The sequence below is a fragment of the Brassica rapa genome, chromosome A10 (genome assembly GCF_000309985.2).
Source record: "Brassica rapa cultivar Chiifu-401-42 chromosome A10, CAAS_Brap_v3.01, whole genome shotgun sequence".
Lineage (NCBI taxonomy): Eukaryota > Viridiplantae > Streptophyta > Magnoliopsida > Brassicales > Brassicaceae > Brassica > Brassica rapa.
This window is the reverse complement of record NC_024804.2, coordinates 16,869,832-16,897,249: the sequence shown is the minus strand read 5'-3', so window position 1 is coordinate 16,897,249 and position 27,418 is coordinate 16,869,832. Positions and strand designations below refer to the sequence as shown.

The 27,418-nt window shown below is 39.0% G+C and overlaps 10 protein-coding genes across 12 annotated transcripts; 4 read left to right on the top strand and 6 right to left on the bottom strand.

Moving 5' to 3' along the window:
- Positions 1-63: 63 nt before the first annotated feature.
- LOC103846516 (U3 small nucleolar RNA-associated protein 18 homolog) lies at positions 64-2,021 on the top strand. Its single transcript, XM_009123455.3, has 2 exons — positions 64-147; positions 266-2,021. The coding sequence occupies exon 2, from the start codon at positions 281-283 to the stop codon at positions 1,856-1,858; it is 1,578 nt and encodes a 525-aa protein (XP_009121703.2). The 5' UTR covers positions 64-147; positions 266-280; the 3' UTR covers positions 1,859-2,021.
- Positions 2,022-2,259: 238 nt separating this feature from the next.
- On the top strand, positions 2,260-4,499 carry LOC103846515 (glutaredoxin-C8-like). Its single transcript, XM_033281942.1, has one exon. It carries the CDS (start codon positions 3,757-3,759, stop codon positions 4,225-4,227), a length of 471 nt encoding a protein of 156 aa, XP_033137833.1. The 5' UTR covers positions 2,260-3,756; the 3' UTR covers positions 4,228-4,499.
- Positions 4,500-4,731: 232 nt separating this feature from the next.
- LOC103846514 (pentatricopeptide repeat-containing protein At5g14080) lies at positions 4,732-7,136 on the bottom strand. The gene is made up of 2 exons (XM_009123453.3): positions 5,216-7,136; positions 4,732-5,114 (listed from the first exon to the last, which is right to left on the bottom strand). Exons 1-2 carry the CDS (start codon positions 6,885-6,887, stop codon positions 4,864-4,866), a joined length of 1,923 nt encoding a protein of 640 aa, XP_009121701.1. The 5' UTR covers positions 6,888-7,136; the 3' UTR covers positions 4,732-4,863.
- Positions 7,137-9,862: 2,726 nt separating this feature from the next.
- Positions 9,863-12,141, top strand: LOC103846512 (protein LAZY 1). The gene is made up of 5 exons (XM_009123450.3): positions 9,863-10,103; positions 10,175-10,241; positions 10,669-11,369; positions 11,539-11,764; positions 11,944-12,141. Exons 1-5 carry the CDS (start codon positions 10,098-10,100, stop codon positions 11,961-11,963), a joined length of 1,020 nt encoding a protein of 339 aa, XP_009121698.1. The 5' UTR covers positions 9,863-10,097; the 3' UTR covers positions 11,964-12,141.
- A 22-nt stretch (positions 12,142-12,163) lies between these two features.
- Positions 12,164-14,496, bottom strand: LOC103846513 (ABC transporter I family member 11, chloroplastic). The gene is made up of 10 exons (XM_033281933.1): positions 14,285-14,496; positions 14,131-14,191; positions 13,925-14,004; positions 13,753-13,804; positions 13,545-13,678; positions 13,336-13,450; positions 13,165-13,251; positions 13,048-13,096; positions 12,781-12,865; positions 12,164-12,491 (listed from the first exon to the last, which is right to left on the bottom strand). Exons 1-10 carry the CDS (start codon positions 14,365-14,367, stop codon positions 12,413-12,415), a joined length of 825 nt encoding a protein of 274 aa, XP_033137824.1. The 5' UTR covers positions 14,368-14,496; the 3' UTR covers positions 12,164-12,412.
- Positions 14,497-14,817: 321 nt separating this feature from the next.
- On the bottom strand, positions 14,818-15,809 carry LOC103846510. The gene is made up of 2 exons (XM_009123448.3): positions 15,549-15,809; positions 14,818-15,157 (listed from the first exon to the last, which is right to left on the bottom strand). The coding sequence occupies exons 1-2, from the start codon at positions 15,698-15,700 to the stop codon at positions 15,082-15,084; spliced, it is 228 nt and encodes a 75-aa protein (XP_009121696.1). The 5' UTR covers positions 15,701-15,809; the 3' UTR covers positions 14,818-15,081.
- Positions 15,810-16,307: 498 nt separating this feature from the next.
- Positions 16,308-18,039, bottom strand: LOC103846509. Its single transcript, XM_033281943.1, has one exon. It carries the CDS (start codon positions 16,692-16,694, stop codon positions 16,482-16,484), a length of 213 nt encoding a protein of 70 aa, XP_033137834.1. The 5' UTR covers positions 16,695-18,039; the 3' UTR covers positions 16,308-16,481.
- An 873-nt stretch (positions 18,040-18,912) lies between these two features.
- On the top strand, positions 18,913-22,319 carry LOC103846506 (protein NUCLEAR FUSION DEFECTIVE 4). Its single transcript, XM_009123445.3, has 4 exons — positions 18,913-19,313; positions 20,016-20,675; positions 20,892-21,166; positions 21,616-22,319. Exons 1-4 carry the CDS (start codon positions 18,975-18,977, stop codon positions 22,082-22,084), a joined length of 1,743 nt encoding a protein of 580 aa, XP_009121693.1. The 5' UTR covers positions 18,913-18,974; the 3' UTR covers positions 22,085-22,319.
- On the bottom strand, positions 22,153-23,878 carry LOC103846507 (peroxidase 55). Its single transcript, XM_009123446.3, has 3 exons — positions 23,531-23,878; positions 23,263-23,454; positions 22,153-22,882 (listed from the first exon to the last, which is right to left on the bottom strand). The coding sequence occupies exons 1-3, from the start codon at positions 23,729-23,731 to the stop codon at positions 22,307-22,309; spliced, it is 969 nt and encodes a 322-aa protein (XP_009121694.1). The 5' UTR covers positions 23,732-23,878; the 3' UTR covers positions 22,153-22,306.
- A 1,025-nt stretch (positions 23,879-24,903) lies between these two features.
- On the bottom strand, positions 24,904-27,253 carry LOC103846505 (SWI/SNF complex component SNF12 homolog). Of its 3 annotated transcripts, none has more exons than XM_018655610.2 (3): positions 27,106-27,253; positions 25,301-26,859; positions 24,904-25,166 (listed from the first exon to the last, which is right to left on the bottom strand). In XM_018655610.2, the coding sequence occupies exons 2-3, from the start codon at positions 26,842-26,844 to the stop codon at positions 25,094-25,096; spliced, it is 1,617 nt and encodes a 538-aa protein (XP_018511126.1). In that variant the 5' UTR covers positions 26,845-26,859; positions 27,106-27,253; the 3' UTR covers positions 24,904-25,093. The 3 variants fall into 3 exon arrangements, with proteins under 3 accessions (XP_018511126.1, XP_009121691.2, XP_009121690.2); XM_009123443.3 differs by having other exon boundaries at positions 25,301-26,864; positions 27,106-27,246; XM_009123442.3 differs by having other exon boundaries at positions 25,301-26,883; positions 27,106-27,242.
- Positions 27,254-27,418: the final 165 nt, after the last annotated feature.

Genomic DNA, 27,418 nt, shown 5'->3' with positions numbered 1-27,418 from the left:
TTCTGTTATGGCCCATGGGCTTTTCAAGGGTTGCGTACACACCGTTGTTGACCCAATAAAAGGCACGTAACGACATTTTCGTAAAAACCTCTTAAAACCCTAATCCTCCTACAGAGAAGAAGAGAACCTTCTCTCGCCGTCGCCGATGTAAGTCCGTAGCTTAGGTTTAAAGTTGTTGCTTGTATAGCAATCCTTACCGAAACTAGGTTTAATTTAAGCTCTGTGAACTTGTGTGCGAATCTTAGACTTGGTTCTTTTGATGCAGCTGTGGAATTGAGCGATGAGTACGTTATCTCAGAACGCTCCGACGAGCAAGGCTAGAAGAGAAGAGACCGAAGATGACGTAAGGGCCAAGAGAAGGAAGATGGAGGAAGAGAAGCAAAGAGAGTCTGAGCAGGTTGAAATGAAGAAGCTTGAGAATCTGTTGTTTGGATCACTCTACAACCCTGTTTCATTTGGTGAGAGAGAAGCAGATGTGGAAGGATCTGATTTGTTTCGTGTAGATCGTTCTGCTGTAAGGCAAACTCCAGATTCTGAAGATGATGATGAACAAGACTCTGATGATGATGAGAGAGTTCAATCTGAGGGAGTTAGGAAGGGAGAAGCTGCTTGGGAGGATGAAGAAGAGAAAGAGATTAATATTAACATAGCTAGTGTTAACCGTCTGAGGAAGCTGAGGAAAGAGGAGGATGAGGGTTTAATCTCTGGTTCTGAGTACATTGCTAGGCTGAGAGCTCATCACGCTAAGCTTAACCCTGGAACAGATTGGGCTAGGACTGATTCTCAAATCACTGATGGAGATTCCTCAGATGATGGTGGTGATAATGATGATGATGATATACTCAGAACAAACGAAGATCTTGTGGTGAAGTCCGGTGGCTCCAAGCTGTGTTCTGGTCTTCTTGAGTATTCAAAACAAGCGGATGCCAACATAGCAGATCATTCAGACGCTCCGATTAACTCCGTCCAGTTCCATCAAAACGCTCAGCTGCTTCTCACGGCCGGAAACGATAGAAGGCTGAGGTTTTTCCAGATCGATGGGACGAGGAACACAAAGATACAGAGCATCTTTCTCGAGGACTGTCCCATTCACAAAGCGGCCTTCTTGCCCAACGGCTCTCAGGTGATTGTCTCGGGGAGGAGGAAGTACTTTTACAGCTTTGATTTGGAGAATGCGAAGTTTGACAAGATTGGTCCATTGGTTGGAAGAGAGGAGAAGAGCTTGGAGAGTTTCGAAGTGTCGCAAGACTCCAAGACCGTAGCCTTCATGGGAAACGGAGGCTACATCTTGCTTGTGTCCACAAAGACCAAAGAGCTGACGGGAACTTTAAAAATGAACGGCTCAGTGAGGTCTTTGGCGTTTAGTGATGATGGGAAGCAGCTGCTGAGCTCGGGAGGGGACGGGCAAGTCTACGTATGGGATCTGAGAACGATGAAGTGTTTATACAAAGGTGTGGACGAAGGGAGCACGTGTGGGACTTCGCTTTGCAGCTCGCCGAACGGAGCTTTGTTTGCCTCTGGGACGGATAGAGGGATCGTGAACATTTACAAGAAGGCAGAGTTCTTGGGAGGCAAGAGGAAGCCGATAAAGACGGTGGACAATCTCACTTCAGAGATTGATTTTTTGAAGTTTAACCATGATGGTCAGATTCTAGCTATAATCTCGAGGATGAATAAAGACAGTGTGAAGCTTGTCCATGTTCCGTCTCTAACCGTCTTCTCAAACTGGCCACCGCCAAAGAAGAAGATGGGGTTCCCTCGCTGCTTGGACTTCAGCCCTGGAAGTGGCTTCATGGCTATGGGAAACGCTGTAGGAAAAGTTTTGCTTTACAAACTGAATCATTACATGAATGCTTGAAGTTGTCTTTGGCGAGGGCAGTTTTTTGAGATTGTTGTTGTGTTTTCCGTTTTGTCTCATTACTCTTGTTGTTATCATTTATCCTTGCAACATTTTTCCATCAATGGAATATTTACTTTCATGATAATTGGAACTGAGTGGGGACAAAAGTCTTTTCTCACGTTATGTTAATGGCTACACTGTTTTGATATTGTGTTGTTATGGTTTGGTTTTATAATGAGTGGAAAATGTGTTTTGTCAGGTAAACATTTCATTGATAGTGAATGATGAAGAGGCAGAGCAATGTTTGAGAGCTCTTCACTCTTGCGTACTTTAAGACCTCTTCTTAATGCAACACAAAGCTAACAATGTGTGTTAAGACTTGGAACTATTTCATATTTTTCTTGTTCTAGGTGATGTTGTTGTGATATAACTAAAGTGTGGTCGGACAAGTGCAGTCCCTCAAAATTGTTTTTAATATAAATCAGCTCTAGTTTATTCACCAAAATCTAAAACTGATGAAGGGACATATAACTCTTCGGACTCACTTAAACTACTATAGTCATGTCCTAATGATCATCCTTTCTTTTTATTTAAATTAATAAACAAAAGAATTCAGAAATGTGATAAGATAGATGTAAAATATTAATAATGTTAGGAACTTTATTAATAAAAAAAAAAAGTTAGGAACTTTATTAGTATGGAATCGATGAGAGGTGTGACTCATAGCAGATTGGTACCTACAAATTTCATTGTGCTGACAACGTTTATTCATATTATTTTTGGGGGGTGGAAGGGTTGGTCAAACATGAGAAACTAGAAGGCAAGATAAAAAAAAGGCAGAAGCATGCATATGATGGAAGCCAAAAAGGCATGTGAATTCAACCTTCTTCCAGACTTTTACTGAACTTATCTACAATTACAGTCTACATTATATGAATTATGCAGTTTTATTTAAATCAGAAATCACTACTTTGATTTACCATATATAAATATAAAGATGTTAGCAAGAACACATGGCAACTTGTAGTTTCTATACATCAAGAACACTGACATTCCTGATGTTAGCTACTAGCTAGCAAGTAAATGCTGGTTGTGCAACTATATCAAAATTAGCAGTGCCTCTTTTTCAAAGAAAAGGTCATTCCAAGCATATTGATGACTCCTTTATTTCTATTTTTTGTATGAATTTTTGCGTAATTTATATATCCTCCACTGAACCTAGGATAAATGATTACACAAAATTCTATCCTGATTATATATTCCACTCATATAAATGTATTTGCCTATATCGATGCCCTACTTGGATTGCGTTCCAAACAAAATATTCCAATTTCTGTATGATCATATTGATAATGATATTTTAAGTAGCTTGTTTAAAGAGATTGATCAGAGAATTCAAGCATAAATTAAAATGGAATATAATGGAAAATCACCGGCCATATCTAAAACATTCGACCTCATCTCAATGTTACTACTTGCTCAATGCTCACATAATGTTGGCAGCGTCAAAGTTTTTATTCGGCGCTGTTCTATAAATCACAATGAATCATATATTTTATGCACATCTATTTAGATAGTGGACGATTTTTGAAGACACAGCTAGCTAGTGTAACTGTATAATTAAGACGTTATTGCGGTAATAGCCGACAAGAATGATATAATATCTATTACCAACAATTCCTTTATTCTATTAACCTAATTAACTGAAAATGTCAAAAATATTCCACACTTTATATTGTTTAAAAACGCTGATAAACATATTTAAACTTTAGTAAATATCATATTATTAGAAAAGCTAACTTAACCATGGCTATCAGTTATACCATCAGTTACTTTGTTCTCATTTGGAATATAGAATAAATAAATAATAAAATGTACCAATCAAATGTAGAGCTCACCTTCTATAAATAGTCTGCATGCATCTTACTCTTTTCCACATCCCAACCAACTCACACACTATCTCTCTAACTAAGAAAGACAAAATGCAATACAAAACCGAAACTCGGGGCTCGCTGTCCTGTAATAAGGTGAACAACATGGCAGTCTTTCCATCGGAGACACTTGTTAGGATAGAGTCCATGGCTGCAGAAAATGCGGTGGTTATATTCAGCGTGAGCACTTGCTCCATGTGCCACGCCATGAAGCGTCTCTTCCGCGGAATGGGAGCCAGCCCTGCCGTCCATGAGCTCGACCTCCTCCCTTATGGCGTCGATATCCACCGAGCCCTCCTTCGTCTCCTTGGCTGCTCCAGCCCCACTTCCCCGGGGGCACTTCCGGTGGTATTCATCGGTGGGAAGATGGTAGGATCAATGGAGAGAGTGATGGCTTCACATATCAACGGCTCACTTGTTCCTCTTCTCAAAGATGCTGGTGCTCTCTGGCTCTGACCCCATGTCCACCTTCTTCTGCGTTTTCCTTTTCCTTTTTCTGTTTGTTACTTTCTTTGGTTCCAAGAACACAAAAGATATGAGGTTAATCTTAGTGTTGAATTAGAGTTTGAGGGGAGAAGAGTGTGCGTTTGTTTTAAGCTTAGCTCATTAATTTGTCTCTCTTAATCACACTAATGTTTAATATGTAATATAGTAATCACTGTCTCTGGATAGCGTTCTTTATATATAGCTACCCAAATCTCAACCGTAATAACTTTTAACTGCAGGTAAATAACTGCCTTTTTTTTGTTTAAATCAGGTAAATAACTGCCTTAGTGGTCCACATTCCATAGTACGTGGACACCCGCCAAAAAAAAAGCTGTGATTTGACCCGACCGTTGCGTCAGAGATGATATGTACATACCTGATCCAATAGCTTCACAGATTTGCTTCTCTTCGGTACTTCAACCTTTTACATCAATAACACTTTTAATCTTGAAAAAGAGTCACCTAAACCAAATGTACCGTAAGAAAATATTCATTTGAATAATTCTTACATAGACTTGTAATGTATACATTCACCCAGACAACTCCATTACAGACTCTAGGGTATAGGATCTGGTCTACACATAATAAATTTGCCTATCGGTGTAGCTATGAGAGCTCAAGTGCTCGAATAAACGGAAGAATGGAATCAGGATCAGATGATGAACAGAAAGACGCCGAAAGGTCCGAACAAATGGTGTGAACAAGAGATGGAGACACCTCTTTGATCCATTTCATATGTTTGATTCCGATCTCAACCTCTTTCGCATCAGCCACACATTTCAACAACACTACATGTGCACTTGTTTGTTCCAAATGTTCTCTCTCGCGCAGCAGCTGAGACGCCTCACCAAAATGGCCTACACGCATAATACACCCAACGAATCAAATCACAAACTTGACTTGCAAGGCAACTAAAAAACAACCTAGAAGACATATATATATATATTTGTTCTCTCACCGTTGCTACATAGATTCAAAACAAGCGTGATCAATACCCTTCTCGCAACTATTTGATCGCTCTCCATACACTTTCTGAAGACTTCCAAAACATCTTCAAGTTTTGTATCTTTACATAGGCCTTCGATGAGAGACGTATAGATTGTTTCATCTGGTTCTATCCCTTTCTCAAGCATCTTCCGAAACAGCCTCAAAGACTCCTCTACCTCGCCTTCCTCCGTCAATTTCTTGATAAGTACATTATACGTCGTCAGATTCATTCTGCATCCCTCTACGAACATCTCATCCCACAGCTTCTTTGCTGGCCGGATCATTTCCGCTTTGCAACAAGCTTCGATGAGAGCGTTATAGAGCGAAACGTCTGGATCAAGCCCTTTCTTCTTCATTTCGTGCAGAGCACTGTACCCTTCTCTGACTCTCCCGGCCTTGCACAAGAACGATATCCTCAGACTGTAACTCTCAGGCTCTGAAAAATAACCTCTGCTTGATAAAACCTCATAAGCCTTTATCAGAAGGTCCCCCTTCTCGTGCCTGCAAAGATTCTTACTCAGTTTACTCAGAGTTCGAATCGAAGGCAGTTTCCCTGTGTTTATCACCATGTAATTCAAGAATCCAACAGCAGAATCTGGATCAACCGCAGAGACTGATCCAATCAACGCGTCTAGGACATCATTATCAATGGGGAAGTTTCCACTCACAATCACCTCAGCCACTTCCTTAGCCTCAATCAAACGTTTAGCAGAGATCAAATCCAAGATAAAATCTCTGTAATCACTACTCCTCGGTGCTACACCAAGCTTTCTCTTCTTCTTCAAAACAACCTGTCTCTCGTACAGATTCCCAGTTACCACAAACGCTTCAGCTACGATTCTATACGCCATAAAATCCGGTTTGCAATCAATGTTTCTCAGCTCTTCCAAAATGTAAAAAGCATCCATCTCTCTAGAACATTTACAAAGACCATGGAGAATCAAGAGCGCAATAATGGATCCGTTGATTTCAAAGTTACTCTTTTTAACCTCACCCACAAGTCTCAAGACCTGATCTGTATCAGAACTTTTACAGAAGCTTCCTATATACAAACCAAAGCCAAGTGTATTCAGAGAAACACCTCTCTGACGCATTTTAACGAACAGTTTCTGTGCATAATCAGTACAACCATCAGACGTTAACGCAGCTAAGAGACGGTTGCACACATCGTGATGAACCTCCTGACCCGTCGAAAGAGCTTCTTCCAAAACCCAAAACGCGCTCTGAGCTTTCTTACCTAACAAAAGCGCGTCGATGAGGGAGCGATACACGGAGGAATCGAGGAGGATTCTCTGGGTTTTGACCTGTTTGAAGAGAGCGTCCATGGCGGAGAACTGTCGAGAAAGGGAAAGAGTTTTGAAGATGGAGTGGTAAGAGATGGAGTCGTGAGTGTAGCCGGGTTGCTGGGCGGCCCAATTGAAGAACCCGAGTGCTAAGGAGTGGTGGTTGAGGAGGAACGGGTCGATGACTCGAGAGACAAGCGAAGGGCTTATTGAGTGACGAAAGCCGAGACTGTGGAGAGTTTGTTCCATCGATGGACTCCATGTCCGAGGTGAACGAGATGTTGCGGAGACCTTGAGAAGCTCACGGCCGATCCTGACCGCGAGCTCCGCCGCAGGTCTCATGATAGATGACGTCACCATTTCTGGTTGCTGACAAGTTGGAGAGGAGAAGAAGAGTAAGATATTACTTAGTGAGCCGGCCCATTAGTTAGAAGTCTAACTCATAGTGGCCATGTTTGGCCCATCTAAACTATTAAAACAACACTATAAATAAGATTTGACCCTTATTTTTCCTAAAATCATTACAATGTAATATCATTAGTATTAACTCTAAAACTAAACTAATTATTCATAGTACTCCACGACAGATTACACTAAGCAATAAAAATCTCATTAACTTCTTACCCCACTAACAAGCAAATCATTATTTAGTTAGACATAGCATAAACTCAAAAATTAATTTTTTTTCTATCGATATAGTACATTTAGTTGTTAAGAGATCAAGTAAATATTCCTAAGATTATTGAACATTTACTAACTTAACATAACTAACCCCTAAATTTAAGCTATGATATTAATAACAATAATAAAAATATTTGCCGTTGTAATTTTCTTTATTATATTCCTACAATGTATATTATCCATTTGCAAGATATATTTTTTTTTTGTCAACACAAGATATATATCTAACAAGAATAACTTATGTTAATCTATAACTTTATTTTTTTTATCACCATAGAATACATTATTAAGTGATAAAAAATACACTACTAAGTATTAATTAACAATAGGATGGGCAAAAAATCCAAACCGAACCAAACCGACCCATCCGAACCCAAACCGATCCAAACCAAACTAAAGTATATGTCTAAATCATTTCGTTGAAGATTTTATCAATCCAAATGGTTCGGTTTTAAACTGAACCAAAAAAACTGAAATATTTTTAAATTAGATTAATTAAATATACTAATAATATTAAGATTTTATATATTTAACCATTTAACCTAAAAATTAAATATAATTTATATTTTACTTCAAAATTAACAGAAAAACGCAACTAAAAATAAAAGAATATGAATATCTTACATTAGTATCACAATTGAAAAATTACCTATGATATTGATCTTAGGTTTAATGATAACAACATAAAACTATTAGATTACATCTTCTACATGTTTATTGTGATGTTTGGCTTTATGTTTAAAAATGAAAAAAAAATAATGATTTCGTGTCAAATGATGATTTGTTTATATTTTTGTAACTGGACTAGAAAAAACTAAAAAATCAACACAAGTGAACTAAACAAGCACATACCAAACTAAACTAATTTGGGTTGACTTTGGTTAAAGTTTTCATAGATTCAAATAAACCAAGCCGAATTCAGAATTAAACCAAAAAACTTATCCCTAACTAACATGGTTACATATATACAATTATATCAAGAAAATTGCTTAAAAAAATTGACATTGCAAATTAAAATAACATCCGCGCGGACACGCGGATTAAAATCTAGTATAAGATTAAAATCGGTAAAGTGTAAATTACAGGGAGAAGTTTTACCTGTTTACTCAGTAGGAATGACAAACTTGGGTGACCCGGTTAAACCGGATTAATAAGCTCTCTCCCTAGCAGTCACTATCAGAATCAAATCTTTTTTGACAACTTCACAGATTGGTGTAGGAGGGAGGACTCTTGAGTCATGACCCACTACAGATGAAGACAGTAGAGAAAAATAATAGAAAAGACGATTATTTTTTTTGTTGTTGATCTTTCTATTATGTATATCATCAACATAGGAACAAAGGAAAGTGAAACTGTTGGATATTATACCAAAAGAAGATATGATTGGGGAAACTGACAAAGAAGAGAATCGGCTTATCAAGTGTCCACGTGAATTTTGACACAAGTCCATCACATTCTCAAAGAGATATATATATATAATGGAGTGGGAGCAGTGGAAGTGACTCGAGATTGCAAAACTTAGCATTTGTAAGTTTGTTTAATTCTGGAACAAAAGTGTACTGCTTCCCTCTTGGTCCCATACCTCATAACTAACTACTTGTGTTTGTTCCTATCTTTCCACCCCCAGATGCTTCTTTCCTCTTTTAATCCTACTTAACCACCCTTTTGCTTTCTCATTTTTATTTTGTTCCCTCATCCTTGTCTTTGTTCCCGCTAATCTAATCAAATCAATTCTAATCTAATCTAATCTGCTTCACTGTCTATGGTGTTTTCACACAGACGCCTAAGTGTTTACGGTTCAGTTCCTACTTGCATCTACCAAAACAATGTGCTTTTACGGCTAAGGAACCCGGTTTTGGGTATTTAATAAAGGCGAAAAATCCCACTACATTATCAATAGTAATATTACAACGCAAACAAAACATTGCTGCAGAAATACAGTACCTGATGTCGTGGACGGCTTCACTTGTCTAAATCAACTAGTATCAAAAGCAGTCGTTGTTGTTCTGTCACAGAGCTTCCCATAGGCTTCCTGGGAAAAGCACTCTTTCTTTACATTTCTGCACAACAGTAGTCATATATATATATATGCCTTTTCTTCTTGTCAGAGACGGCCAAGACTACAAAAAGCAGAACGAAACAGTACTTTTTTCCATAGGAAACTATTTGAACATAATGCAGTTTCAATCACTCTTAAGTGAACAAGGAGCCAGCACTGATCCTTCTTTCAAATAAAACTAAATAAATCTCTCTGGAAAGCAGCACAGTGTACAACAAAGCTTACTGTTCTTCTATAACTAATAGTTTGTACCATCCAGTCACGTTCGCTATGTATCTAAATTACAAACAGAGTGCATACTCCCTTCATGCGTACATGAGATGGTTTGATTATATTATCAAAACTAGCAGGAAAGAATTTCTAAAAATCAAGAGGCTACACAACACAAAGCAATAGAAATATTCATTTTGCATCCACTATTATGGATATTTTATTAACAAAACGACTCGTTAATATAATATCGATGGCTCATGAACGCCAAAAAAATATCCACTACTTTTTATGATATAGAAACTCAATTCAAGATCAAACTGTAATACCTGAGATGATAGATGATTGTAATTACGGATAGCTACTCCAATTCCGTGTCATGTAACCACAACAGTAGCCTCATGTTTGTAAGGGGCCTCCAACTTGTTCTTGATGTGATCTTGAAAGAGAACGGCCAACCAAAATTTTGTAGCTTTCTTGGTGTTGGTCTCCACTGTCATCAACCTAAAAGTCTTTAGGTACTGTTAGGAACTAACTCACTACTATATCATGGGCATTCAAGCAATCATGGTTCCCTATAAAAGTCACTTTCTCCTCTAGTATCGTGTATCAAAACGAAAATGAAGGTACGTTCCATATCTACAAAAATATCAACTAACTCGTAGCCAACACTTACCCATGCGTATTTTTCTGACAGTTTTGGGGCTGGATGCATCATAAGTCACGGGATAATAGCAAACAACTATTGAAAGATGCTACAACTGGTAACTAAACCGTACTTCTTAGTTCTCTAAATGCTTATTGTCAAAAAATGTGTGGGAACAAGAATAGGAACCGTGTTGAATTCTAGGAGAATAGCAATAAGACTTAGCAAGCGTTTTAGGGCCTAGTCATTAATTGTCTCACTACTTTAACATCCATTTGTACAAAATTAAACAACTGACCTGATAGAAGAGTAGGGTGCATGTGCTCGTGTGTAAAGCAATTTGCCTGACACTTGGCCATCGATTTCGTGAGTGAGAGCAGCTAAACTAGATCTCTCGCTAGCGATGCCTCTGCCTGTATACTGCAACAAGTCGACATTTTCATTATTTCTTGAGCAAATGCATTATTTTTTTTCCGTCAGTAGCTGTCATCACTTTGCTGGAAGAAAATTAACAACTCCTCTCTTCACATGTAAATCCTTTTCAGGTAACGGTCATTTCCCCCTTTCAGCTCATCCGTCCCTTGATAGCCCCAGATACAGTACTGGAATCAGCAAACAATTTAATCTGTTCCAGGAAAGCTCCTTCGCAGGACTCAGTGAAGCGGGAAACAGTGATTTTTTTCATGGCTTTCTTGCCATTGGAACCCTTGGTGGAGAAACATTTCTGGACGAACCAGCAACACCGACATTTGGCATGACATCTGGGGACCCAGCAACAGATAATGCAGAAGTAACAGAGAATGATCTGAAGCTCATTAGCAATGAATTGGAAAAGTTTCTTGAGGCTGAAGCTAAAGAAGGACACAACCAACCATCAGGAAGGAACAGCGACACTACCACTATTGCATCCACCATTGAGGCCGCTGAGGGAGTAGATGCCGAAGAAGATGATCAGCCAATGAAGTTCCCGCTCCAAGAGTATCTTTTTGGCTCTCAAATCGAATCATCAGAAACAAAGGTTGCAGGCAAGAAGGAACGGGCATCACTTGGAGAACTGTTTCAGGCAACAGAGGTGCAAGAAAAGCATTCAGAAAACAAGTATGAGGAGAAAAAGAAGAAAGCCAGTTCAACTCACAAGTCTGCAAAGCATCTTGTGAAGAAGGTACTGAAAAAGCTTCACCTATCCTCCAGGAGCCCTGACAGTGGTAAAACTGAAGTAGCTTCCACCAAGAAGAAGTTCCAAAAGGTATGATTTTTTTTTCTCTGCTCTCTAAAACGCCTATCTATAAAATGCAACATCTTGAAATATACAACATGTTGAAAGCATTTTCTAGAGCACTTCTATAGTACTGTTGCAGAATTAGCTCTAGTGAAAAGCTTGGTTCTAACAAACTTTAAATTTATTGTAAGTGCAGATGGCACAAGTTTTCCATAGGAAAGTATATCCAGAAGAATCCATAACGGAAAGCAAAATATACAGCAGCATGACAGAACCAAAAAACAGCAAAGGAAATTCTACTGGACTAATGTCCGAGAAGGTGAGACCATGTCACAAGACAAGTAAAAGATGGATCCAATACGAGCTAAGAAATTCACATTCATCTGGAAAAGGAGAACACTGGATCAAAACAGACGAAGACTGTAAGTGCACCATCATACCCAACTAATTGATATATTCATAAGCCCATTTTTTTCAAAGCAAGAATGTGATTTTGGATCTTTACTTTAAAAGACAAAAAAAAATTATACAATGCCATTTAGGCATGCACTAGTTTTCTGCTTGTGGTCGAACGAGATAATAATCCAACATTGCTTTGCAGACTTCGTGTTGGAGCTGTAAGGGATGAGAAGAAACGCAAATTAAAAAGTGCGAGTGAGTTATGTCAGTTCATGCATGTGTGAATCGTGTGGTGTGATTATGTAAAATGTGTTCAAAATTTAGCGGGAATGGTCGTTATGCCCTTCTATGTAATAATAAATATTCACCGGGTTTTATAATTGCAGCAAGATATCTCATATCCATGGTTTGGCAAACTAAAATGAAGAGAAAACATTCTTGTCCGCATTGACTCAAATCCAGTTATACGTTTTGATCTCATAAGAGAAACACTGCATCTCTCTCAACTGATACACCGTAACATGTCATTATCTCCTATACAAAAGAACGAGCGGCTCTCTAAACTCCATACAATAATAAATGTATGCGTGGGTTAAATCCCATATCACTTTTTTGCAAGAATACCAGAATAATCAAAAGTAGATGGACCTTCGGTAAAAATGAATATCGAACTAAACTGGTGGACGCTCTGCAACAAGAACACCACCTGATTCCATTCTCCATGACTGGTCGACCAAGGTTGCTAACTCTCTGCAGAAATATTTTATACAAAAAGCACGAGAGGTGAAAAGCAATAGCAGCTACTGTTTAAGGGAGAAAAATTGGATTCATCGCATTAACAAGAGCTCAAACTGTTTTACTTAAAAAGGTCCATAACTAATACTTGAAAGAAAAGAAAATATGGGAGACGACTGTATAACAATAGCTCAAACAAGGTACATGTGTAGAGAAGGCGCTATGTTCATGAGAAAAATATAAAAGAAAGTGTGCAAAATCATTAACACCGAAGCGAAGAAGAGAAAGAAAAAACTGAGCATACCTTAGGTCATGACTTACAACAAGTAAAGTCAGTTCCTTCTTTAGGTGCTTCAAGAGCTTTGCAACATCTGCACGTGCTTTCCAATCTGAATGCAGAGAAAAATCAATAATGACATAGTACGAGAAACCGTTCGTGGGTTCCATGCAAATGAAAAGAAAAATTAAGATCATATGCAGAGAGAACACCAAAAAGAAAAGAAGAAACATGTTCTGTAAAGAACGACAAGCAAAAACACACAGGAGAGAGAAGAAGCAGGATCTGTCATACCAAGACCAGCGAGGGGCTCATCCAGAATCAATAAATCAGGAGTTTGCACCTACAAAAAGCATGAATACTTAGAACAGATCAATTTTTGCATAAGTGGAAAAAAAACTTTGGTCTCACCAATTGAATAGCTAGTGCAAGCCGACGCTTGTAACCTCCACTTAATAACTGAGGGTCTTTATCAAGTGGGATGCTGTCTAACCCAACCTAAAAATTCAAGAAGAAAGAAGCTATAAGAGAGTATCAGTGAACACAATATGACCATTGACCGAACCAGGAGGAGAGGGATACCCAATTAAATGCTCTCTGGAGGTTTGAAGTCAGACGCTCCTTTAACTGCAAACTACCCTTTTGCCTTGGCCAACCAAAAGTAATTTCGTCAAGCACATTATCTGCCACAAAGAATCTAGCCACAACAACAACAACAACAAAAACTACACATCAGTATCTTCTTGTCACTGATAAGATCAAACAAAAGGGTAATAATGACTTACTAGTACCTCTCTGGAAACTGGAAAACGATGCCAACTTTTTCAGTGGGTAACAACTCAGAATCCGCATTTGGTTGGCCATCATCCCCATATCTTTGGATACAAATCGAACCTGATGTTGGTTTGTTCAGCCCCGCCAGAAGCTGCAAAAGACAAGAAGGTAAAGACCCGAAGGTTTGTAAGATTAAAAACTGTGTATGATCGTGAAACAATGAACCTGAAGAAGGGTAGTTTTCCCACTCCCGCTCTTGCCAAAAATCAAGCCGAAGCTGCAGAAAGAATAGAAACGCAAAACTATTTATTAGGCATGCTTATTATACACGCAGAGAAAGAAGCTAAATGGCTCAAAAGAGAGACAACGCAATAAATGAGATAAAAGGAAAGAGAACCTCTTCTCACGGAGAGAAAGATTAACACCATTCAAAATATTCAATTCTGTTCCAGGTGGACGGTAGCATATATCCCTAACCTTCAAAATGCAAATGAACACAAACCAAACGATCAGAGAGGAAAATAAAAATGTTAAGCTGAATCAACTACATTCACTGAAAACGAAAGAAGAATCATAGTTGAAAAAAGACATCCACCCACTCACCTCGAGGCATGAATAATCGCAAGAGATTACACTACGTTTCGTCGTCCTCCGAAATCTCAACCTGTCACCGAACCAAAAACACAGTGAGAGAAATTAAAGAAGTGGCGATAAAGCGATGACGAAGATTTATGGAAGTCAGGAGGAATTGGCGTACGCTTGCTTCCAACCAATTGCGGCCACCGGTGGTTCACCGATGCGGAAGACAGGCGCGGAGCTCGAAACCGTCGAAAGTAACATGGTCGACTGTATAAAAGCTCCGGTATGATCGGAAAATTATTGGCGGAAAATTCTCAGTCCCGGTGAGTGTTTGTTACCTTTTTACCCTCGCATGCGATGGAGGAATAGAGCCTTGGGCTTTTCAGGCAAATTTATTTTCTTTTAAGAGTCTGCATTGTTGGGCCTTCACAACAGAATGCCCATTTATCATGCCAGGCTTTTTTCTTAAAAGACGGTTTTCATCACGACGAGGGAGGAAAACTCTAGCGAGCTAATAGCTTTTGTTAAGCTTTATTTCAGAAGAGAATATGCAATTTTTTTTTTAACTCAACGACAACTTTTTCATTAACCAAGGTTTAGAAACATACAAATTGTGACCACAATGCGTCGCTAGAGGCTTTAAGCACATGTGATCTACTGGATGAAGACATAAGTAACGAAGAGAGTATGCAATTACGGATGCCAAATAAGTACATGTTCAATCAAATTTCAGATATATATAAAGAAATAATCCCTTGGAAAATGTGAGTTACAAGAAGTATAATGGATATTATTGTGTTTCATTCACTTCCAACAGTGGTCAAGCGCTAAGATGTGAGAGATGGAGACTGACAAACCAAAACAAAAATTCACAGCTAAGTAGTGTTGAAACTGGAGTCATACATCCACAACTCTTCACAAAACAGAAAAAGCCTTCGTGTATGTATACAGAAAAGCACTACACACACACACAAACTAATTCTTGTCTTTTGGAACATCCTTCTCCGGAACCTTGGTTTCAATTTCCTTTGGTTTTGCTGACTGCGCTGCCCTGAAAAAAAAAAAACCCCACAGGCAAACTCATCAGCCACTCACACACACACTTTGCTTTTGGGTTGCTATCTAATAACCAGCACTGAACCACGCTCCTCTTTTGCACACTTAAACCAGTGTCACCATCAAGTCATTACTACACTAATCAATCTTAGTGGAAGAAAAATTAAAGTTACCAAATCTTAGAAACTGGTCACCAAAGAAACTACAGTTTCGTTTGAATTATCATTACGAATTCAATCAAAGATTACTCTGAAATGAAATCTAGCAGCTGCGGATGATTAGAAACTAAGGATCATAACAGACAAAATCATAATCCCTAAACAAACACCTTCGTGAAAGGAAAATAAAAAAAGGAATCATGATCGAGAAAGAGAAAGAGGGCTAACTTGGAGGCGGCGGAAGATTCCTCTTCGAGCCAGTTGCGGATGTGCTTGACGTTGCGCCTCAATACGGTGGCAGATTGCTTCACGTCGCCCTTCAATAGCATCACAACGGCGCCTACTCCGGCCACCGTCAGTATGAAATTCGTCAAACCCATTATAGTACTTTGATTCCCAAAAATCAGATTCGAAGATCGCAGACCAGTGGACGGACGCTAGGGATTTTAAGAGGAAGGTTTATGTGAAATCGTTCCTTGATCGTGAATTCGTGATTCGCCTCTCTTTCTATGGGCCGTCATTTTGCAATTATATGGGCCCTTTAAGATTATCAAAAGCCCAAATCACCAGCCGATTTTCTCTTTTTTTTTTAGTTAAAACTTAAAAGCTTTAGTAATGAAATGGTGATGATGTTGAGTTCAAAAATTCAAATAACAAAACAACTTGATAATGATCTACTACATTTGACGTGACGATAACTTGTTCCGATTGAGTGCAAGTTTGTGGCGAGAGGTACTTATCAGTTTACTTATATATTGCTTCTCCATGAAGATATATCATATATTCATATGTTGTTTTCAACTTTTCATAATAACAATTTTCATCAAGTAGTTTGTCAATACTATACATCTTAATATTAAAATACTTTGTTAATTAGCCTTCAAGAGTGGAATATCCGTAGTCATACATATATTTAGATTCTAATTTATGAAAAGAATTGTCAGTCTCGTCCATGCATGATGAATATAAGAAAATGAAATCATATGATTGTAGAAGGTACTAATACTAATAGTAGTTCAAAAAAGGTACTAATAAAACAACAAGGAAGGGAATATTCAAAGGGAATTAGAAATCAAAGCTGATGAAAAACAATAAGAAAAAGATTCGGATATAAAATTAAGGATGCAGCTAGCAATGAGGGACACGGCAATGTTAAATTGATTAGGAAGCGTATATGTTGATATGAAGAGCAATAAGGGAGACTGTGATGCATGCAAAGAAGATAAGAGTGTGGATGACTATAGCTGCGCCGCTTGTCTGAAATCCGCCAAACTCAACCGCTTTGGTCTTCCCCGGAAGCTGGCACAGTACTCCGGGTGTCAATGTGATGAACAGAATGACCGACATTAACACTGGTCCCCAGTTCAACGCCATCGTCTCGATATCTTAAAACAATCCGGTTAATATGTATGGTAAATTCAAGAGTTCATTGTATAAGCTACAGGCTATAGCTAGTGTATATGTATGTTGCTTTATAGGATGCTTGTGTGAAGAATTATGAGATCGTAATGAAGCATAAACTTGATCAACCGAACGAATTTAGAAGTATGCAAGGTGAAGAAAAGAACCATTCTCTGCAGTATCAAAACTATAAAATTATACTATTGTCACACCATATATTGATTCTTGGGTATGCTAAGAATCTGATTCGATCTCGTGGGTATGTACGTATAGTAGCTCTTGTTTTTTTCTGTTTGTTAGAAGAGACACTTTGTCTCTTTTTCTTTTTTTGCAAGAGACATTTGGCCTTTGAGCATTGAGTTTCTGTCTTTATCAATGAATTCATCGTAAGTAAATTTCTATAAATGTCTAGAAGATTAGTTTTTATAGAAATAGCGGCTACTCCTGGTTCATTTGGACACAACATCAAATGGATAAGTTGTTCGAATTTCTAGGAGACGACATTATATGCCAGAAAAAAATACAGATGATACAATCAAATTCTTGTCCATATAAATTGATAGCTTATCCATATCCGACTCAAGCCGCTCATATATGTATTTTATTACGCAAGTTAAACGAATGTGTTTCTTTTATTTGTTGCGTCGAATATTAAAAACATGTTGGACTAATCTAAATATATACATATTTCTTTCATATAAAATAATACACGTGAAAACGACTCTTCACCGAATAATTGATTTGCAAATGCGATTCTTGACAAGAAAACGTACAAGTGTATGACCATGTAAAACCAATAATATTCATTACTTGAACAGACTCGTGTTCTGTTGCAAATAAGACGCTAGACATGCATGCAAGTTGCGTTCATGTACATTAAAGCTACTGGAAAAAAAAAGGTCATGCATGCAAGTTGTGTTTTGTATAGACATTATATACAAATAAAGTTTTTTTCACAGCATTTTTACCTCGTTAAAAGGTGATGGGTTGAACCTCAGGTCCTTAATGACAGGCTAAGCCGTTAGACCACCATTAACCGGGGTGGTTATCCTGGTGCTTAACCATTTTTTTTTTAAAAGGAAAAAGTAAGCAGCAGCGCTTGAACAAGCGCAGTAAGCGTCGGTTGTTCTACTGTTTGCGGGTTATACTGACACATGACGGTCTGCGATTAGTTCATTTTTAATTTTTTTTTAATCAGAGAAAAATCACATAAAAAAGAAAATTAAGCACCCCATTTATGTGTTAGGGTTAATTATGCTCTATGTGCCACGGCTACCACCAAAACTAATAGCTCCCGTCGGTTACAACGTAACTTTACTCGTCTATAACCTAGACAAAGACAAATAGTATAGAACCAAAAGGGTAACATATGATTTTTAATTTGATAATGACACAAGTCACACCATGTCATACATTTATTGATTTATATATTCTTCTGATTGATTTTTAAAATAGTGAAACGATGTATTCCTACATAAATGTTGCAGATATTTACAGCTCATTGATAGGAGGAGCACCGTACTTTCATATGTTCTCACTTTTATCTCGTTTCTTACGACCTCTGATCCCAGCCAGAAAAAAATGATTGCGATAAAGATTCAATTCAACTTATTGGTACTGACAATGACGTTAAAGCAATTACTTTTCAAGCATTCACTAATGCTAGCTTTCATCATTTCAAATTATTCAAATGACTGTATACAATAATCGTTAATTATAGTATTTTTTTTTATAAAAATATCCACCAAAGACACACGAGAATTAAACAAATAGTATAATCACTCTTAATTAAGAAAAGACTGCAACTGCAAGTGCAAGATGGCAGACACGCACTTGGGCATTGAAGAGTTAACGTGACCAAATCACCCAACAAATCTTACATGGACTGTTCATAAAAATCATCGAGCCTTTTGTTATACAATTTGTACACGTCTTCTTCCTTAATTTGTAGATCTATGCACTTAATAAGTTTTGTTTCAAAAAAAAAAAAAAAAAAAATGCACTTAATAAGTTTTAATCATATTATTTACTACTAATCAACAAACTTAATCACTCAGCTTTGTTGGCGTGCTCTATTTACAGTCTTTACGATCCCCTTCTTACAGTATGTCTCAATGTCTGGTTGTCTTTTTATAATTTAAAACTTATAAAGCGATAAAAAAAGACATACAAATAGACAATCAGACACCCCAAAAAAAACAAAACCTTTTTTTTCACCGATCTGTTGTCCTTTTGATCTCTGATTCTTCTTCAATGGCGTCAACAACGCGAGAAAAGTTCGTATCTTTCATAAACAACCGATGGCTTGTCTTCGTTGCCGCCATGTGGATACAGTCTTGCGCCGGTATCGGTTACTTGTTCGGAAGCATTTCTCCGGTCATCAAAAGCTCTCTTAACTACAACCAGAAGGAGCTCGCCAGGCTCGGAGTGGCGAAGGATCTTGGCGACAGTGTCGGCTTCATCGCAGGGTATCTCTCGGAGATGTTGCCTCTCTGGGCTGCTCTTCTCGTCGGCGCTGTTCAGAACCTCGTTGGTTATGGATGGGTTTGGCTTATCGTCACTGGCCGTGCTCCGATTCTTCCTCTATGGGCTGTGAGTTTCATTCTTATTCTCTCTCTCTTAAACTGTTCCCTTCAGATTCATCTGTTTATGTTTTTTGATTGGTGAAAAAGTTGGAGACTTTCTATTAATTCAACTATTGTCTGAGAGAATCTCGGAAAGTATATGCTTTTAAGGTTGTTTGGGTTACTCATAAGTCACTTTCAAAACCCATGAAATTTTCGCTCTTTTTCCCTTTTCTCATTCTCTTGTTCTGCTTTCTTTGGAATTGCTCTGTTTTCTGGGGAAAGCTATTGACTTTTCCTATGATGAATGTAGTTAGATTGGCTGGTTTACTGGGAGAAGTGTTAATAGGATTAGTATATGCTTTTAAGGTTGTTTGGGTTACTCATAAGTCACTGTCAAATCCCATGAAAGTGTACTCTTTTTTACTTTCTCATCTCTTGTTCTGTTTTCATTAGAATTGCTCTGTTTCTGGGGAAAGCTATTGACTTCTCCTATGATGAATGTAGTTAGATTGGCTGGCTTACTGGGAGAAGTGTTAAAGAGGATTAGTATATGCTTTTTAAGTTGTTTGGTTACTCATAAGTCACTGTCAAATCCACTAAAGTTTTACTCTTTTTTACTTTCTCATCTCTTGTTCTGTTTTCATTGGAATTGCTCTGTTTCTGGTAAAGCTATTGACTTTTCCTATTAAGTTGTGCTGACACAACTTCTTCTTGTATGTTTTTTCAGATGTGTATTCTCATATTCGTTGGGAACAACGGAGAAACCTACTTCAACACAGCGTCGCTAGTCTCTGGCGTTCAAAACTTCCCCAAGAGCCGAGGTCCAGTGGTGGGCATCCTCAAAGGATTCGCCGGCCTAGGCGGTGCAATGCTCTCTCAGATATACACAGTCATCAACTCTCCCGACCCCGCCTCTCTCATTTTCATGGTCGCCGTTGCCCCTGCGGTTGTCGTTATTCCGCTAATGTTCTTCATCAGACCCGTTGGTGGTCACAGGCAGATTCGTCCAACAGATGGATTTAGCTTTACTTTCATCTACGGCGTTTGCATTCTCCTCGCGGTTTATCTCATGGCCGTTATGCTTATCGAAGATCTCGTCGTTGTTAGCCTTAACGTAGTCACCGCGTTCACCGTTGTGTTGTTTTTCATTCTTCTTGCACCGGTCTTGGTCCCAATCATGACGAGTTTCTTCAGTGATTCGAACGGTCCTGCTGATATGGTGGAGGAACCACTTGTACCTAAACGGGAAGGCGACCAAGATCCAGGGCTCCGGACACCTGATTTGATCCTGAGTGAAGTGGAAGATGAGAAACCAAGAGATGTTGATTTGCTTCCTGCTTCAGAGAGGCATAAGAGAATTGCTCATTTGCAAGCACAGCTAATGCAGGTACGATGGGCATTTATTCATTAAATTTGATTCGATTTATTATTCGTTTCTATTCAATTAGAAAAATTCGGATATCCGTAAAGTTGCCGAGCAGAAAAAAAAATACTAAAAAACAATATCTATATTGATTGTAAGAAGCTGATATCCGGTTTTGTAATCACAAATACCAAAAAGTTGATATTATTTGATTTGTATCCACCCCTAAATGCAATGCAGGCAGCTGCGGAAGGAGCAGTCCGGGTGAAGGGAAGGAGAGGGCCGCACAGAGGTGAAGATTTTACTCTAATGCAGGCACTCGTGAAGGCAGACTTCTGGCTGATATTCTTCTCACTTCTGCTCGGTGGTGGTTCCGGTTTGACTGTAATAGACAATCTTGGTCAGATGAGTCAGTCTCTTGGTTATGACAACACTCACGTGTTTGTGTCTATGATCAGCATTTGGAACTTCCTTGGACGTATCTCCGGCGGTTATTTCTCTGAGCTCGTTGTCAGGTTTGTTGTCTATCTAATAGCAATGTTTAAGTTGAATGGTCCGAAAATAAAAAAAGGGTTAATTTAGAAACAATAAATATATAAATTATGGCCTAAAACTTTAAAAATTTAGATATTCTACTAAATTTAATGCTCATTTAAAAAATAATCAAAATATATAAATAGAGTTACTAACTTTTAAAACTACTTCAGTTAAATATATTGTTAATATTATTTATTTTGAACATAGCTATAATTTTTAAAAATATTGTTACTGCTTATGGAGCAGGAAACTCCTAGTTTCAGTTAAATAAACTGTTAATATTATTTATTTTGAACATGGGCTAAATATAATTTTCGAGACATCACTTTTTGTTGTGATTCTGCTTATTTACATCTGTTTATTTATTTATTTACATCTCTGTTTATTGTGCTTTGTGTCTGAATTTTGATTTTTAAATAATGTGAAGGGACTATGCGTACCCAAGGCCTGTAGCAATGGCCGTGGCTCAGATAGTAATGGCCGTGGGACATGTTTGTTTTGCCTTCGGATGGCCTGGAGCCATGTACATTGGCACACTCTTGATTGGACTCGGGTACGGTGCTCACTGGGCTATTGTCCCAGCCACTGCCTCTGAGCTCTTCGGTCTGAAAAAGTTTGGAGCTCTATACAACTTCTTGACGCTGGCCCTCCCGGTCGGGTCCTTCGTCTTCTCGGGTATGATTGCGAGCAGCATATACGACATGGAAGCTGAGAGACAAGCGCACGGGTCTGTTTTTAATCCGGATGACGTCCTTAAATGCGAAGGTTCAATATGTTACTTCTTGACGTCGCTTATAATGTCTGGCTTCTGTATCGTCGCTTGCATCTTGAGTATGATTCTCGTGCGTCGTACCAAGTCTGTCTACACTCAGCTCTATGGCAAGACCCGCGCTTAATCTGTTCCTTTTGGCTTCTTATTCATTGGTTTTGTTTTGCCTTTGCCGATACAGAAGTTTTTGCTCTGGTCTCGATTTTTTTGTTGTTGTTGTTGTTATTGTCAGTTTTGTTTGTTGGTTTGTATTCATATCCACGGCACACATCTACGATTGGTAGATTTATATAAAAGATTATTAGAATAAATGTTCCATTTTGGATTATGACATTTTAAATATATAAAGTTAATTAAAAGCAGAGCAATCTTTTCTAATCTCTCCTTGTTTCCCAACTTTAACTCCAACGCGGCCGAGTTTCCTCATAGCTGAGGTGAAAGCGCTGTTGAAATCTTCAGCGTTGTTTGCAAACCTGACCACCGTTGCCTGAGACCTGAAGTCGTTAAACAGAACTTGGTCGGAGGTTAAGAGTCCTTTCCTTGCCACGAGGTTCTGGAAGTAGGCATTGTCGAAGACATCTGGGGTGGTGGCGTCAAGGGTTGAGACAACGTTAGGTTCCGACCCGACTCGAGGGCAGGTTTGCATCAGCTGTTGTGCGTAGGCCGGATCTAACGTGGGGTCTACTGGCATGAGGGCTGAGAAGTTGTAGAGACGGTGAGCGAAACGGTCGCAGTGAGAGAATCCTAATGTGTGTGCGCCTGAGAGAGCAATCATGTCGGTTATTGAAAGACCGTTACTAGCGAATAGATTGACTAGACCGGTTACGTCTAGCTCTGGTCCTGGTAACTTCCCGTCTACGCTAGAGGCATGTGACACGAGTCCGTCTCGTCTCCCTAGCTCCACCTTAAACCCTGGACCCCCAGCCTAACGATATAACATAGTTACTGGTCTTTTTTCGAATGAATGTTAAATTTATTCGACGAAATTTTTTTTTGGCCGAATAATTCCCGATTTTAATATAGTTTGTTTTTGAGAAAGTTTGAAGAAAAAGAAAGTGAAAACGCCCATCATCTAACATAAAACCATGTTTTCATTGTTAGTGATCATTTTGAATGAATTTTGAATTTATCCAACAATTTTTTTTTTTACGAAAGTGCGATTTTAAAAGAGTTTGTTTTTTGAAAAAGTTAGAAGAAAAAGAAAGTGAAAATGCCCATCATTTAAAAGAAAACCATGTTTTCATGGCTAGTGATCATTCACTTTTGGTGAATCAGAAGAAGAGACAATGATGAGGGTTGACTTACGAGGACAACCACGTCCCTGGCGGCCAGAGCCAGAATATCAGCACATGAGACAAGGCCAGGGCATTGAGCTTCCACAGCGAGTTTAGCCTTAGCCACGGTGTCGAATCCGTCTCCGGCGAGAGATATATTGTCGTGAGCATCCTTCTCCGCGTCTCCGTTGTCAGATGCTATTAACACGGAAGCATCACATCCCTATACAGTCACCAACCACATGAAAACAAGAATAACAATACAAAAAAGCTTCAAGATCACAATAAAGCGTACATACACCAACGAAACAGTCGTGAAAGAACATCCGTAATGTTCCTGGAGCCGTGATGGGTGTTTGTTGGTATTTAGTTGTAACCGCCTGTCGAACGATGAGCTCCACGTTAGGGCATGTCGAGGCGTAGAAGTTCTCTGACAATTGAGCATTTGACTCGGGCACCATGCAAAAGAACAACATCCCCACTAAGAACCACAACATCATGTGTTTTCTTGAATGACTAACAGTATACAACCTCTCTATACGGTCCCTCTTGGATATGAAAGACCACAACACTCTGATATGCTACCAGATATATGTATAGCCGCTTTTGTAGAATAAAGTGTTTTTGTGTGTGTGTTAATGACAAATGTCACATTCGCAGATGAATGACAGCATTTTACAACTGGGGTCTTCTCAGCTTTTACTTAAGCGAGGACATTTCTTGAGTCATGGGGTTTCATTGAGAGTGACATTTAAACAATAGGTCAGTCATCTGCATGGAATAATATTATTTTGATAACTGTTAATTATATATCGCTAACTAATACTATTGTCGTTAAACACAAAAGGATAGACTAATCCAAAAGATGAGTTTGAAAAAGTGGTCTTGTTCCATTCTAATATGATAATGACTTTTGACTGACCCTTGAATTCAGCGTATACACCTGTTCTAATTTTCATCAACTTTAACTCAACGGTTCTTAGCCGGAGTTCTTAACTCATGATTTGATATTTTTTTTTTTATTTTAAGAGACAGTTTTTAGTTTTTTTTTGTTAAAATCTAAGAAAAAACTAAAAACCGTCTCTTAGCCGAAACTAAGAATCTCAGTTAAGAGACTGAGATTAATCATGGTCTTAACTTCTTATGTTGAAGCAGATATTTTTCGAATAAACATTTAATATAACCAGTTTTGGTAACTTTAATCACTGCTTTCTTTTTGGTGTATGATGATTTAACTTTTATCATATCAAAACCGACAGCACTAGTTCTCCTTTTTCTATGATACTAGAGACTCTTGAACAAATGAATATTCAAATTGCAGATGGTTCAAGTGTTATTTTCCACACACAAAAATGATCAAATAACGCTAGCGTGCTGTAAGTAAAGACGTTTCTACGTTTGATCATTTCAAGTTTCAACCACAAATAAGAAAACTATTTCTAAGCTCACTGTAGGTGACCAACAAATGCGTACAATCTACAAACACATGAGAGCTTATTTACATCATGTGGTGATCTTGTGCCCTTTCAATTGATTTTATTTCTTCAAGCATGACTAGGCTTATTTATATTGTTCAGACCAGCCATATTTAGTTTCCTTAGTGACCAGCGATTAAGCACAAACACACTCTTTACTTGAGTTATGTTTGTTTTATCATGCAAACACAACGGTATGATGAGATTATATATATTAGTTCGGCTTATTATCAAAAGTATAATTAAGAATCAACCAAAGTAGCTACAAATCAAAGCTAAATTATGAAGTACTAAGGTTTCATCATACATGAAATTACAAATAAACCAGATTGCTCCTACAACATTTTTTTGTTCTTTAGACTTGATGGTAAGGTACCTGCAAGATACTCACCAGGTTCCTGGTCCTTCGTTCCCAGCTGCTGGCTTCCGGTTCAAGTAACGTATTACCGCATCCTCAACCCTGCAACATTTCATAATTCAGAAACGTATCATCAATCAATCAGTGAAGTTCCTCCACTTTCACAACTTACTACTAGACTAGTAGCGAGTGAAGTTATCAGACAAAAACAGAGAGAACATAAATAATGAGCTTACCAAGGTTGATTGAAGAAGTCTGCTCGACGTTCTTTCTCAGCATTTCGACTGGCTTCACCCGCTACAACCTTCAGATCCTTGCTCTGAGATTCGATCAGTGCGTTTATGAACTCAACCGGCGACTGACTAAATCCCAAGAAAAATGCACGTCTCCTCCTATGCTCATGGATTTTCCTAATGGCTGCACATATCGCTTCATCACAAGCCTCAATCTCTTTATTCTTCTCTGCGTTGGCCAACAAGTTGTTCAGATCCCTCTGAATCGGAAACGGCACATCCACCAGGACATCGTAACATGCCGATATAGCCGGGTTGTTTCCCGACAGCTTGATCTTGTGTTCTAAATGAATCGGCGGTGGAGGTGACAAGTGATGAGATATCTTCTGAGAGACCATTGTGAACTTCACCTTCTCTTCCCCAAACACTTTGTGAAGCGCAGCGTCGCAGTTGAAGAAAGAAGGGTCGTTTGGGTTCTGCAGTTTCCTCGCCTTAACGTAATGCCATATCGCAGAGATTATTCTTGGTCTGGTCTCAACCTCAATCCCGAGAACATCCATCAACGCAGTAGAAAGCTTGAACTTCTCAGGAACGTAGTTCATCTCCAACCTAATAGTAGCTGCAAACTCCTGATTCCCTTTCCTCTTTATCTCAAACCCTTCCTGAGGAGCAGGTGATCTAGCGCTCTCCCATGTGATCGCCGAGTTCTCAGGATACAGCCTCTGGTCCAGGTTAACTATTACCTTCTTGAAGAAAGACGAGAACTTGGGATGCGACGGGTTTGCTTGCTGAACAAAACCTGGCTGGTCCGGATCCACCCCATCTTCCAAGATCCTACCAACAATCTTAAGAGTCCATGTCGGCGGGTCAGCGTTTGGATTCCCAGGGATGGTATTGTTTTGGTTAGCAAACGAGTTGAACACATAGATCCTAAGCGTCTTCTGAGTGCAAGGAGGGTTCTTAAGAGCCTCCTGGATGTCAACTTTCTTCCTACTCAAAGCAGCATCGACCCTTGACTCAAACTCAAGAAGCTGCGTGTACAACGCAGACTCAGGCAAGATTGCTGCCACCCTCTCCTGCAACGACTTCTCAGGAAGCTTCATCTTCTTCTTCCTCGCAGCAGGAGTCAACTCCATCGTTCTCATGGGGGAGACAGTGTTGTTACTCGCGGGGAAACCAGAAGGAGGCCGCATCGGCGGCCTCTGCTGGAACCTCTTCATGTTCAAGCTACCAGGAGTCATGGAAGGAGAAGACGAACCCAACACACCACCAATCCCCTGGGAGCCTTGCCCTTGGTTCATAGTCATCCCTGCTTGCATCTGAGCTTGGAACTGAGCTTGGGCTTTAGACTGGGCTTGGGCTTGAGCATGGGCCATGGCCTGGGCTTGTGAGAATTGAAACTGAGCTGGAAAGTTAGGTGCCATGTGAGGCTGAGTGAAGCCTTGGTTTCCGGGAACAGATGCAGAGGCCATCCCAGGGTTACCGCCGAAGGGTGAAGGCGCAGAGCCTTGTTGAGGCTTCTGTGGATTGTTGTTGTTAGCAGACATTGGTGCCTTTGAAAACTACACTTCAATTCAGATACAAATCTGGTTAAAAACCACATAAAGAGAACACCTTTTGTAATGATTCCATAAAATCTTCTGTTTGATTAATCTAACAAACACCAGGGAACGATAGATCGGCTACCTAGAGAAATCGGAGCCTAAAAACCCTAATTTTTCTTTCTTTCTAAGGTTGATGCACAATTTAACGAGTAAGGATAATCTCCGGAGCCTATTTACAAAATCTATCGAGAAAGAGCAGCGTACCTAACAAAATGCGAAGATACGCAGCTTCTGATTCGTCTTCGTCGCCGTTGTTCCGCTGCGTCTCAGTCGATAGAGTAAACAAATTGCTCACTGGAGCTATTCAATTTATTACTTGACCGTTTTGAGACCCGACCCGTAACTTCTGAGCCCACAGCGATTATTGAAAGTTTAATACTACGTCTTGGGCCACAGGCCCAACAGCGATTAGTGTTTTTATTGTTTTACGATTTTTTCGATAATTTTTGTCTCGAATTTTGTAGTTTTATATGTGAAATTATAAATAAAATTTATGCGGATACGTATCTGAAAATGA